At 40.6% G+C, this 14,202-nt stretch overlaps 1 protein-coding gene across 1 annotated transcript; it reads right to left on the bottom strand.

Annotated features, from left to right (window-relative positions):
* Positions 1–267: 267 nt before the first annotated feature.
* stx10 (syntaxin 10) lies at positions 268–13,375 on the bottom strand. The gene is made up of 9 exons (XM_071504361.1): positions 13,237–13,375; positions 12,657–12,732; positions 11,743–11,836; positions 10,530–10,624; positions 9,319–9,381; positions 8,131–8,232; positions 7,157–7,263; positions 5,015–5,109; positions 268–3,601 (listed from the first exon to the last, which is right to left on the bottom strand). The coding sequence occupies exons 1-9, from the start codon at positions 13,269–13,271 to the stop codon at positions 3,525–3,527; spliced, it is 744 nt and encodes a 247-aa protein (XP_071360462.1). The 5' UTR covers positions 13,272–13,375; the 3' UTR covers positions 268–3,524.
* Between the last annotated feature and the right edge of the window lie 827 nt (positions 13,376–14,202).

Genomic DNA, 14,202 nt, shown 5'->3' with positions numbered 1-14,202 from the left:
TTAGATGCGTTTAAAAACAGCAGAGAAATTCAGAGTGACACACGTTTAAAAAATAAAAAATAAATAAAATAAAAAATACACCACCACCATTTAGATCATTCATGTTTAATCAAACTTAAAACCCCACTGAGTAATTTCAGAAATCTCCAAGTGGCAATAACAAAACAATCATGTGTGATTCATTTTGCAGATATATATATATATATATTTATATATATATATATTTTTTTTTTTGTCCAATAACAGCAACAGCTGCCAAGTAACTTCAACTCTTCATGTAGTGTATTTGGAAGGAAACAAAACAAATTATTCATAAATTGAAATGAACAGAAACACAGGTTTGGCTGCCACTGCCCTTCTCTTTACTGAAGGCAGTGAAATATTATAACATGTGCCGACTGGCATCAAAGGGAACAATGGCAGCTGGTAACATCTAACACATTCAGATCCACCTCTAATGTTTCACCAACAAGAGACTTTCAGAATAAAACAAGTTATCAAAACAAAACTTGTTTTTTTTTTTTATTTTTTATCTTACTGGTTCTTGTTGGCTGCTGATCAGTCATGTAAATTAATAACCTCCTGATCATTGGCACTTTAATTAGGGGAGATGTTTAATTAGCATCATTAGCAGATTTAACCAGTCAGAGGTCAGTTCCCCAAATCCACCTTAAAGAGGTTTGTTTAATCTCCTTCAAAGACGATGACCAATGAAAGCTTGTTTTGGTGTCAGGTGAGGTCACATGATGATGTGAGAAATTAACCCAGGGGCCACTTTATTAGATACACCTCTACAGTTTACTGCAACAGCCCTGCCATAAACATCCGTGTGTCAGACATGTTTATCACTGAGGTCACAGTTTCTGATTGTGTTGTCCTCCTTGTTTACACACATTAGGGGCCAGAATATTAGAAACACCTGAATATAACAGAGTTCATCACAACACCACAGCAAACTCTGGGCTCAGTGCTAAAACATATAACTGAATAAACACCTGACAGTGTCAATGAACCTGAACATTACAGGCTTCATAAAAGTCAGCGTCATGGCAGGACAGTCGGACTGGATCACATTAGACTGTACAGGTGTACCTAACAAAGTGGCCACTGTCTAACAAAAACTATTGATGGGCTAATCTTAAGGTTATGTTCTTTAAATGTGTAAAACATCTGTGAACATCTGCAGCATCTATGCTTCACAGCACTGCTCTGCTTTTAGCTGCTAAACCAGAATTAAACTTTTAGCTTGTTAGATGAAACAGTAATGAGCATAATGTTTATAATATTGATCAAATTCATGTTGAGACGTAATGTCATTTTCTGATGATGCATGGATGCAGTATGTTTGGTCAATATGCAGTTTTACTGTGGATAAAACAAACATCATGAAGCCACAAATTAAGTCTTTTTTTTGTTTTTTTTTTTAGGATTCACATCTGGAAACCGGCCAAAAAAGAAAAAAAAAGACAGAGCGCTCGCTGAACCGCTCTCCCACACAGATGTGATTTTACAGTCTCATGCTGTAAAATCAAATGCAGAGATGTTTACATAGAAAAGCAGCAAGTTTAAACACCCAGAAGAAAAGATGTGTTAAAAATCCTTCTGTGTTTCGAGGGGCCTTTACCTTCACACACCTCTTCTCTGTGTGCAGGTCTGACAGTGACTCACCACTGGAGCTGAAACCACATGAGTGCTTCATTTGTGCTCGCAGCCATTTTCCAAGCACTGAGTTAATTTTCCACACTGAAGCATTTAAGGAACGAGGGCTTGAATATGTAAAGCACATTAAAAAAAAAAAAAACTAGTGAGAGGAATAAAATTAAAAAGAGCTCTGGCAGTGAGGGAGCTTTCATCCAGCAAAGGGCACTGACCTCTGACCTCTTTGGTAAAAACAAGTCTGAGGGGAAATATAAATATAAAACTCAGAAGTTCTGAATTTTTTCTGTAATTGGGAGATGAAAGCAAAACTATACATGAAGAAAAAACATAAAATGGAGTCTGCATAAAAGCTTTTGTGCAGGAGCTGTGTTCATTTACACAAAAATTCAAATTAAAGCATCATAGTTTATATTTATGGAGCACAGCAACACACCCTAACGTGGGCACTGTTACCTGACAAGACACAATGAAATACCACGGCCAGCAGCCTCCAGCAGAGGGGGCTGCAGGCCTAAGTCTGGGCTGTGTGCAGCAACATCCTGCCCAGCAACTGTTCCCCCTCATTGGCTACCGCTTTTCAATAAACCAGACGAACCCATTCGCTCCGAGCCAAGGTTGCCTCTCATCACCCAGTGAGGGTAACAAAAGCCTCAGCCAATCGTGTGCTTAAACACCTGCGGGTGTCTGATGTGGCGGTCTCTGCAGACCTGACTTCACCTCAGCCACACGGATCCCAGTCAGGGCGGGAGACGAGCTGTTTGTGACGGAGTGGCCGGCAGGATGAGCAGCGAGTCGGTGTGGTTTTGTTTTGACCACACACACACACACACACCACAGCAGCTGGTTTCAGAGGTGACTCGTTCTTCCTCTGCGGCTGAAACGTGCTCATCAGTGAAATCAGCTGCAGTCGTGTCAGCGTGGTGGGAAAACCTGCAGACTGCTGCCCATTCCCTGATTTAACCGGTGTTTGGTACTTAGTGATAACTTCCTAAAGTGATTCACACATAGGCACATAAAACATACTGCGCATTTCACAACGGTATAAAAATATATTTAAGGCAACACTGAAAAACCCCGAACCCCATCTCCTCCCTCCCCCGCTGCTCCTGTCGGCTGAAAACACAAACGACTCAAGTTTCCTGATTTAACAGTTAATAAAATCGATATCTGGCAGCTTCTAAAAAACTACATCTTGGCTGGCGAAGCTGCCAAGAATCAGGTTTCACGGGCCAACTGGGATCAATACGCCTCATTAGCTGTCCTCACTGACATTTTGTTTACAGTCAGTCTGTCTTCTGGAAACTTTTAAAACTTTAAACTAACAATAGATCAGGTCTGTGGTTCATTATGTGCAGCATCACTCAAAATGAGGAATGAAGAAGGAATTAAACTATTTCCTGATGTTACATAAGTGACATTCACTGATTTATCAAATGTGTTTTAACTGCATCTTTTAGCAGATTTGTGTTTTTAACCTGACAGCAGCAGCTTCCCATTCAGTACCATTATTTCCAACAATAACCGAAATGTACCAATATGAAACATGTAACACCAGCGCCCCCCCCCCCAACCCCCCCAACCCCCCCAACCCCCCCCAACCCCCATGCTAAGCTCTGCTGCTCACAGTCCCCAGCTGCTTCTTTTTCCCCCTCACCAGATCCATTAAAAGCAGAGAGAGGAGGGTCACATCGTAACGTCTCTCTGCAGGTCACCAGTGTGAAGAAAAGAAGGGACGGGAGGGGGAGGAGGAGGAGGAGGAGGAGAGACACGTCCTTCCTCTTCCTGTATCTGTCCATCCATCCAATCCGACCGTCCGGCCAGGGAGGAGTCGGTGAGCGTAGTCGAGAGGTCAGAGGTCGCCGACATCAGAGAGCGAAGAAGAGGATGAGGACCACGATCATGATGGTGACCAGCACGCCGATGGCGCACCACTGCCTCCGACCTGAGGGACGCAGCAGGGGAGGTGTTGAGAAACAAAACGGATTATTGTCTGAACAGATTTATTCTGGACCTCAGACACACAAACAGTTTGTAATGAAAAGCTTCAGGAGCAGCTCAGTGAGTGGACTTCAGAATATTTACCACTGATTTAAATGATCAATTAATTAATTGTTTTGTTTTTTTTAATTTCTCTTTAAGGATCAACCTGCTGTGACTTGGACTCCGTCTTATTTAGTCAGTTTCAGTATGTGTGAGTGTATTTGGGTATCACACACAGTAAAAACACTGCCTTTGACAGCTGTGTCAGAGTGAAGCCCTGGAGCCGTCGTCTAACTCCACTACAACGCTGACAACAACATCACAACTAGTCTAAGGATGTTTGTTTCCTGGAGGAATAAATGACACAACCAGACATCTACTAATGAAGCAGTGATTATGGATCTCAGTCTGTGTAATTGTCAGTGTAACAACAGGTTAATTCACAGTGTAGAACGACTGTACATGGAAATGCAGGAATGTCAGTTTCAGCTCAAGTGACTGTAAAAGTTAATATTGCACATAGGGATGTCATGATATACTGGTACTGACAATAACCATGATAATTAAAATATGAAATATTGATGTTGTGTTAATAATACACATATGATTGTGGATCTTTTGTATTTTAGTTCATCTTGTTGCCTTTTCACTCTCCATTCAGTGTAATTGTTCTTTATGGTCACAGGCTCTCTCTCATCTCCTTCACTCATGTCTGAGTCTAATTCATTTCACAAAAAAAAAAGAGACAAAACACACAATAAACAAAGTTAAAGATGAATTTGACTTTTATACAGACCGATGGTTCCCAACCTGTGGGTCAACAAATCATTTGCAAAACAACTTTTTAAGATTTTGGTGAAATTGGTTTAAAAATTATAAAAATATTTAAAAACTCCTTTCAATTTTTTTTTATCATATTAAGACCCATCACTGTGATAAGCCAAAGATAGTAACTTTTAAGTTGTTGCTGGCCGGACCACATCGTAAACCTGTTTGCTATCTCAGTCTGATCGAACACTAAATGATCACATTCATGGCAAAAGCTGCAGTTTCAAAACAGAAAGCTGGTTAGCAACAGGAAGAGTTCAAATGAAAGAATCAAGAGAAGGATGATTAATCGACAAGTGATCTTTTTATGTCAAATAAAAAAGTAAAATTGAACTGAATTGTTCTTTTGGCCACAATAATCTTGTAGTGAGAAGCTGATATCGTCACAGCCCTGATTGGTCATTAACAGCATCAATAATCACGATGATATAAAGTGTAACAAGCTGAGCTGTAAGTCAGGGAATTTGATGACACACAGGTAGATCAGCTGAAAGGAGTAATTAACAAATAATTACAGATGATAAATTGTAACCATGTGTAAACTTACTGCTGGTCATGTGAGACACCTTCTCCAGCTTCTTCAGGACTGAGTCCATGCGGGACGACGTCTGGTCCATCTCGTCTCCAAAATCCCCCAACATCCTGAACAACAGGAGAATCACGTGTTCTCATTTCAATAACAAACTCTACATACTCAAAGGGTTCATCACATCTCAGTGTTTAAGTGTTTCACACACAGTAGTGGTGTGGTTAAAGGTGTAAACCTGAGGATGGTGAAAGTTCACGTGACTCTATTGTGACCTACAGTGAGCGGTTCACTGTTCACCGAGGGCTAAACCGTGTTGTAGTGTGTGTACGCCGCTGGTGTTTCTCCTGCTCAGCCCTGTGTGTCTCCATTAGAGATGAAACGAGATAAACATTTGATATCATCATTATAATGATATTTTAAAATGTGCTAAAAATATTCAAACAGTAATAACACACAGCCTGAAATCATTTCACAAAGTGAATGTTCACATTTAAACATTAAAATAATATCATCTCCAACACGTCTGCGTCACAGAAACCAGGGATCAGTAGCAGTACTGGGTTTATCTGCTGCATGCCCACTCAGTGAACAAGGGAAAAACAAATATACTATTATTATTGTTTCCTGATCTGTGACGTCTTTCAGAGCACAGACACTGTAAACACACCTGTCGGCTGACCAGCACAGTGCTGTTAAACCAGAAACACCACGGCTACACTGCGCTCGGGGATGACACAGTGAGCTGCAGCCCTGAAATAAGTTTCAAAAACACACAGTCACCCATCGAAGCGTCTCACACAGAGACTCAGCAGCTACAGCTCGTTCTTTCTCCCCTGCATCTGTGTGTGCGCTCTCTGTACATGTGAATACATCGCTATGAACAGGGAGGCAAACTCATCTGGCAGTGTAAAAGGAATCAATGTCCTTTTTAGTGGGTTTACTCACGTTTAAAAAACCTGCTTATACCTGCTGACTCTGGTGTAAAAAGGTATTAGAAGGCTTATAAATCTCCAGAGCAGCTCTGTCTCTGCCTTCCTCCATGTTTTGACTGGTTGATGCTGCAGAACCTAACGGGAGTCAAATTAACCACGGCAATAAATGGTTATAGTGAAAATTAAAATTTAAACGCTAGTACTAACTGTCTAGCATTTCTACCATGATACAGCGTGAAACCGGTAACCGTTCATCTCTAGGAGGGTGTTCAGTCACTGTTCACTCATTGTGAATTGTGTAAAAACAAACAAACATCATTCTCCACCTGCTTCCTGAAGACGTGGACGTGGCCTCAGCCTCCTGTTGACTAAACAAGTCCAGATCCTGGACTTTCACAGGAGACGCTTACAGGAAACAATCATCTCAAATACATCAACAGCTAAATAACTGAGTTCAGGAGTTCTGTCTCTACTGTCGTCAATGCATCCATTGGCTGTAAAAAGGCTTCATTATTCAGAATGAAATTAATAGGAAACCCAACACTACGATTTTCTACATTTCCCACAATGCCTTCTGATATAACTTGATGCTCTCAGCTGAAGGTGATGTGGACGAACACTGGTGTAAAATGAGTTGTTCCTACAGATTATTTTCGTTTCATGTGCTAATTACTTTCTTGTGTCATGGATTTTCATCATGTGGTCAGAAAATAGATAAAAATCACAAATTTTCACGATCTGAATTTCCTATAGCCGACAGTGACGCCTTCATGTTGCTCCAACCAACAGATTAGACACTAAAGATAATCCTCACAATTGAGAGACTGAACACCACAGAACAACATTTCTTTTCTTAAAAGATGACTTCAGTGATTAAAAACAGTCACTGATTCATCTTCTCTTTGTTGGGAGAGTGATTAATTCAGTCCTATGAGGAACCGACTGAACATGACATTTACAATATGGAATTTACTTAAACTAGAAGGAGACCTTTGAAGTGGGGAAGAATGAGGCGTCTGTGACCAGACAAATAATGACTGAGTCAGTTCAAAACACACTTTAAATCATCTTTAGTGTGTTTTCACATTTGACTTAGTGACTAAAATATCATTTACAGTAAACTGAGGTAAAGAAGTAAAAGAAAGAAATAGAAAGGGAACTTTAACATCTAATTGTGGTTAGATTGATACGTGTGTGTGTGTGTGTGTGCGTCAGTGTGTACACTCACACAGCTTGCTCGTCCAGCTCATCTCCGATGCGTCCCGACATGTCTTTCAGGACTCTGATGCTGCCTGACACCAACTCCAGCTGCTCATCCTGCTCCTGCATGATAAGCTACACACACACACACAGCATTACACACACTTTGCAGCATCTTTTACTATCACTTCCCAAACAGCATTTATAATGTTCTTTTTTTACCTCTGTTGAACATAGTTTTCATTGAGTCTTGTTATCTCAGTGAAGAAAGAAAAGAAAACAAAAAAATCAAAGCACAAAATGCTACAAAAAATACAATAACATAGAGCAGAAGAGACTGAATCTACACTGAAGCGATGAAACGACGTCACCGGATCAGAAGTCCTCTGCTCTGCGTGAGCAAGCAGTTTATCTTTGATTCAGTTCCTCAGAAAAACCTCAACCTGACTCAGGACGTGTGATGAAAAACTTTCATCAGTCAACACCACAGGAAACAGAAACCAGCAGCTCGTGCTCTGACACTGACACCGACACCTTCCGCCTGTGTTCAACCCTCTTTCATTTCTTCACAGTGTGATACTGAGTGAAGCAGACAAAGACCTCGGGTACTGTAAGAGGAATCCTACACTGTTATTGTGATCATCTGCAGTGTCAAGCCTGAGTCTGAAACTCAGGATGCTCTTATGTGGGAACTTGCAACACAATGGTTTGACAATAACGACTTCACCTGGAGGAGGTGGAAAATTTTATAAACTAATCCTGTTTCGGGATCACGTTTCTGAATTCCTCAAACGAGAAATGCAAAATAAAGTAGAAAATATAAAATCCGCAAACAAGAGCTCTCACTTCCTCCTTTCCGCCCTCTTCCTTTCATCCTTCCCCTTTTCTCTCTTCTTTGTTTCTTCCCTCTCTCCCTTGGCCTTTCCATTTCTTCCTCTACCCTACTATTCTTCTTTTCTCTTTCTTTTATATTTCATCCATTCATTCACCCTCCCTCTCTACCTGCTGTTGTTCCTGTTGCTCCTGGATGTATCTGGAGTTTGCAGACACCAGATGAGCCTCCAGTCCTGTTGACCTGTCCTGGCCCGAAGAAGCCAGCAGAGCCTGGACACACAAAGACCCGGGGTTAGCAGGAAAAGAGTGTGTTATATTCTTGTTGTTACAAAAGCAGGTCTGTGATTGGAACAGTGTGTATTCGACAGTTTGCTGGAGCTGTGCTGAAACTGATATTCACAACAATGTTACACAATGCAGCAGAAATGTGTTAGTGACCTGCCAACACATCAGCTGAGGTGTGAAAAATAAGTTCAAATAAACTCTGGCTGATTGAGTCCAGTTGCCAAAAACTATGAGCTGACTAAACAAAGACAGACAGGTTGCTGAAATATATCGATTATATTGTAAGTATCAGTAAAAGTACAGCTGTTGACGAAGTACAGCCATGTCTGACGATGTAAAACTGTCCTTAAATGGAAAATGTGCACAATAAACCCCCTGATTAAGGCTCCATCCTCAGGTCAAAATGTAGATTTTGCCCCTCAAGTCGTAGGGATCCAAAAAATAGCAACGTTATTTCTCCCTTTTCATCCATACAACATTTTTTTCAGGAACGTAGAGCGCTACAGCCGTCACAGTAAAATATTAAACCTGTAATGATGTGTTTAACTTGACAGTTCACAGCCTCTGAGCCTCCCTCCTGATTGGTTCCCGAGTGATGCAATAAAAATATAGCAGATTTCAGGTAAACACTCAGAGAAACCAAATCCTGTAAACTTGGATGGTGGGTCCAGGTGGGCAGGGCTTGAGGCATGGCTGAGGGCAGTGACTGCTTTGTTGTGACATCACAAAGTTCCAGAAGTCCTGACGGCCAGTTTTAAGGCTCAGTTTCTGAATACAGGCTGTGTGCATTTCTCTGTGGACTGAGGCTTTGATACTTTCACAGTGTTAATATAGAACCTAGACCTGCTTTATAATGAAAAAACACACGGACATTTGTACAATATGGGACCTTTAGATAAGATTTTATGATGATATATAAAGGGCTGTTGTTATGCAACACTTTCAAAGCCCATCAGAAAAACTGAATAGTGGCGTCACAGTGATGGAAGAGTGATAATTGTAATGTAACTGACTGTACCCAGTAAAGTGTATGTGTTGTGTGTGTCTTTGTGCGTTTAAATGTCCACCAACCTGCCTGTTCTTCTTCTCTGCCTGAGCCACAGCAGAAGGGCTGGACAACTGATCCTTCATCTCCTGCACAAACACACATGAAAACGCTTTACACTCACTCCACAATGTGTCACAATCATTGCAAAAATCACTTTAAAGGCCCCTCTCAGTGCAGACGGCTCCATTAATCATAGTGAATCAAGGTGTCAGAAAGTCCTTTGTTCCTCCTCAGTGAAGCCGTTTGACCCACATGACTCAATTCTCTTCAGGTCTATTTTCAGGACTGTACCTTTGCCTGCAAGACTCGTGTTAGAAACTGACTCATATTTTCCACTGTGCCTGCAGCCTGGACAGTGATTAAGTTCAGCCGAGTCAGGAGCTCGGAGCAAAGTAAACATGGCGACAGGTGTTGATAGATAATCGATTCTACGTCTCCTTACAACAAAAAGTGAAAACACATAAATTACTGTGTGCTTCAGTGTTGGGAGCTGCTGCGTCCACTGGTGTTTGACTTTGCCTAAACAATCTGTGCTCTTCAGCTGTCAAACTACAACAGACGCCTTCCAGGCAGCCTTTGTGTAGTTGGCTCTTTTCCAGCCTGGTCACCTGTAACCACTGGTGACACCTTTCAAACTAAAACACACACGTTCTGTGCAGAGCTGAAGCTTGTTTAAACACCACACAGTTAGACTCAGTTAATTACTTCTGTTTGAGGTTTTCTCATTGAGTATAAAGACACAATAACAGCTGTTGTTCTCTTCATACATGGGAGAAATAAACGCAAGACACAGTAGTTTTCTATTTAGACACAGTATAGATAAAATAACTACAAAATAAAACATTAGATACTGACTGAAACTGTTTTTTTCAGATATTCTGATATATATTGTTATTTGAGTTTTAAAATCATCAGATAACAATAAATCAGCATTTTTTTTAAACATAAATGAGTCCTCTGGTGGATAAATTATCTAATGGCTACACTCTATAATAAATAAGTCTTTAGTATTTAGAGTTTGTTATGATTTATCTGTTGAAACATTTGCTGACACCGATGTGTCTGTGCTAAACTAATATCAAGTGATCAGTCCAGCTGATATTTGAGTCAGTCTCTATTATAACTCACAAATATTTGTGGAACGATACACACAGACACTGACATCCTGTTATATGAGAAGGCAAAACCATCATGGTAGAAAAAAAACAAAAACAATAAACAAACTTTAATTTACCTGGACAGATTTCCTGGTTCGCTCCACAAAGTCTCTCCTCTCCTGAAGTTCATTGTCGCCCAGTCTGAACTTCCCCGGGTTCGACTCCACAATACCTGAATCAGTCAAGGAGCCAACGGACCAAACAACATGTCTTCTTATTCAAAAGGAAACTTGAGGGCCAATGTTTTTAATCTAGCTTTTATTTTTAAGAGTTTTAATCATTGATTTTCATATTTATTTATATCCCTTGTGTTCATTTTATCTTAATGTTTTTTTGCATTGGATTTTTTATTTATTTAGGACCTACTTAAATAAAGTTGTGTTAAAGTTGCTCGTAAAATTCTGCAGAACTTTAAAAAGACTTTTTATGCATTTATTCACATCAGCCAATCATACTTAAGAACATAAATAAAAAAGTGGAGAAAGTTTGTCAGCAAATTGTGTTGACTGTGAAAGTATACATGAATATCCCCATCATTTAAAATACTGCCTCTATTTATCTAGTATTTAAAGCCTAAATATCCTTTAATGTCGTCTTCCCTCCATAATTTAACACACATCCACTTAAACAAGGCGTCACAGAGCAATATAACAACCACAGTCAGTGGTAATGTGTTTTAAGCTTAAAAAAAAAGTTTTTTTTGACAGCTTACATTACGATCACTGCGACTGTAACTGAATTATGTTAAAAATCTTCCCTGGTTTATTGACTGACTGTTGTTTGTTAACGATAACAATGTGTTAAAGTTTAATAAACTCAGCTGCATCCTTTATCAAAACCCTGGTGAACCTTCTTCTATTATCATTAAGTTTAAACCAGCTTCTTCTGTTAGTGGCTCTCCTGTCGCACAAATCGTGCCCGCTCTCATGTAACAGCTGTGACTCACAACAACAGCCATGAGTCACAGCATAAACAACAAGTCCGACAATTAAATAGAAGCAGGTTGTGTTCCCTCCTCTGCCTGAAGCTTCTGCTCTATTTTTGTAACATTTTCCAAACAACTGAAAGAGTCTTTTTTTTTATGTTTCGGATCTTTGCTTAATTATCATGGCAGTAAAATGGTTCTGGACTTTATGAGATTAATTCATCTGCTGGACAAGTCGGAGAAATAAAGAAAGGAAGTGAGAGAGCGACACAAAGCCTCTGTTTGTTTTAAAAATACTGACAGTCATGTGATGGGACGGGTTGTGAGGATGAGGGAAAGACATTATTCTCCTGTTCGAAGGATACTGATGGTTTCACTGAGGTCCTCTAGGTCCCAGTCTATGGCTCTCAGACAGTTCCTCAGTTCATTGGCACTCCAGTCCAGCTCATCCCGACTGACCTGAGATGGCAGAAACGAACCAAAGTCACTCACAGTATAAATATTCTCCACAGTCTGTTAACATGCAGGTTCTCACTCACTGTGTTCATCAGTTTTCAGTTTCTCCCAGAAATATTTGTGATGTTCTGTACAATTTTCCTTCAAGTGCAGCATGTTTATTTGTGCGTGTTGTCAAATTGATGTGTCTCCCTATCTGCTTGTGACATACTTTTTATTGTTTTTATTTTGTTCTGATATACAGTGCTGTGCAAAAGTTTTGGGCACTTTAGATATACAAAGTCTTGTCCATCATGCAATATGATCAGTGAGGCGTCCGATTGGTCCCAAATTCATTCGGCTGCAGGACAACCACCCCAAACACACAGCGTCAAGAAGAACAAGGAGTCCTGCAACAGATGATCTGACCCCTGACCTCATCATTATGAAGTCTGAACACACAGAAGACACCGAGACAGGAGAACTGTGGCAGGTTTTCCCAGATGTGCGAACACACCTCCCTGTCAAGCACCTTGAAAACCTGTCTGCAAGTGTACTGAGGATAAGTGGTGCTGTCTTGAAAGCACATGGTGCTCACAGGAAATAATAATTTGATTTGTCTTTTAACTGTTTATTACTTGTCTGACGTAAGTTGATTAATAAAAATATTCATGGCATCAATTCTGAAATTACCCTCACTTAAGTTTTATTGCCGAAAGCATTTGCACAGTGCTGCATGTGTCAGTCAGTCAGAATATCCACCCACAAATGGCCCTCAGAGACTCATGGCTCCAGGACAGTGATTTCTGCAGTGATGTGTTTGAGGTGTTACAGCCCTGCTCACCTGTGTCCCATCCTGCAGCAGTTCCTCCCACCTATCAAACAGGCCCCGAGCACGGGAGAGGGCCTTCTGGACCTCCCTGGACACACACACACACACACACATGAAAATCATTAACAGCGCGGAAACTGGCTACGTGACTTCAGCCCTCAGACACCTGGCTGTTGTTTTTCAGGCTGGACTCTGCAGCTACGCCCCTCGCTTCACCAAAACAAACACCAGAAGCTGCATTTCGCATCCTCCCCTGACTTCGCAGCCTGCTGCTAACTGTCTAACAGGAGAGGCCCACAGCTGCCCAGATGTTTTCAGCGACAGCCACATGAGACAAAAGCAAATCTCAGAGATCAGTCAGACTGTCGTTAGTCTGAGAGAACATCAACACACCGACACTGGCTGCCTCTGCGCAGCTCGCACTAGCATTGACGATAGTTAGCTGCAGCTAGCCACTAAGCTAACTTCACTAATGTAACTTCGTCTTTGAGGGAGACACCAACTCCCTCACAAATCAGACTTTGAACGTGTAATAGCTCGAATTGGCGTCAGGTAACACTGAGTTTTAGGTCTTTATTTGTTCATATCTCACCCCTTCACAACGAAAAATGGGTCTTCTATCGACATGATGCTTCCTTCCGCTTCGCTCCAGGCGCATGCGCACTTCTGAAACGGTCCTCTGACGCTTTGCAGTCTGCTGGTGGAAAAGACCAGTTACTGAAGTGCAGTACTTTAGAACACCTTTGAAGTACTTGTACATGGGTCGAGTACTTTTTTTTTTTACTTTACTTCCACTCTACTACATTTCAGAGGCAAATATACTCCAATTTTTACTCTACTACATTTACTTGATAACTTTAGTTATTTTGCAAGCACAAGCACTCTACACTAATGGTCTGTTTCAGAGTAAAATACTGCATTATGTCATTGCATTATAGTCATTATTATTTATTTGTTGATTCTATTTTGTATTATTAATCAGAATCTGCAAAGTTATCACATAAATGTAAAATATAAAGAGTAAAAAGTACAAGATTTGCCTCCGAACTGAGCAGCAGAAATAAATTCCAACACCCTCCAGTGACTTATATTTCTACTTCAAATTCATTATTCAACGCCATATCATTTCTCTCCTATTTCAGCTTATAAAAGTTAGGAGAAAAAAACCCCGTAAACCAGCTCTAAACCAGTAAAATAATTGTGTTTTGATGCAGAGATGGAGGGGAATAAAGTGGAGGTTTAATCTAAAGAAAAAAACAGAAAAAAACAAGAACTTGGCCAGAAGTCTGGAGAAATGCTGTGTTGGAACAGAAGTGGAGTCACTGGTAATACACATCTGTATAAGATTAGTTGCCATGGTAACATCTATGCAATCACTGCCCGAGTTTGCAGTAACTTGCCGTACAGTAGCCTAGAGTTTACACAGACAAAACCTCAGCTTACGTTTTCTTACTCTTTATTCACTGCCTAGATACTCACAAATAAAAACAGTAGAGGCCTTTTCTGCCTGTAAATGAGCCTGCATTAGGAATGTAGGAGTGGGGGGGAGGGGGATTTT

Source organism: Trachinotus anak, unplaced genomic scaffold (assembly GCF_046630095.1).
Source record: "Trachinotus anak isolate AG129_WGS33_773 ecotype Australia unplaced genomic scaffold, CSIRO_AGI_Tana_v1 ptg000019l, whole genome shotgun sequence".
Classification (NCBI taxonomy): Eukaryota; Metazoa; Chordata; class Actinopteri; order Carangiformes; family Carangidae; genus Trachinotus; species Trachinotus anak.
This window is presented reverse-complemented; position numbering and strand designations above follow the sequence as displayed.

Excerpts from the sequence above, each read along its gene's own strand:
- stx10 (XM_071504361.1), bottom strand. The coding sequence starts at position 13,271 with ATGTCGATAGAAGACCCATTTTTCGTTGTGAAGGG. Across the intron at positions 12,733-13,236 it reads CCATTTTTCGTTGTGAAGGG|GGAGGTCCAGAAGGCCCTCT; the intron begins GTGAGATATGAA and ends GTGTGTGTCCAG. Across the intron at positions 10,625-11,742 it reads GGACCTCAGTGAAACCATCA|GTATTGTGGAGTCGAACCCG; the intron begins GTATCCTTCGAA and ends TGACTGATTCAG.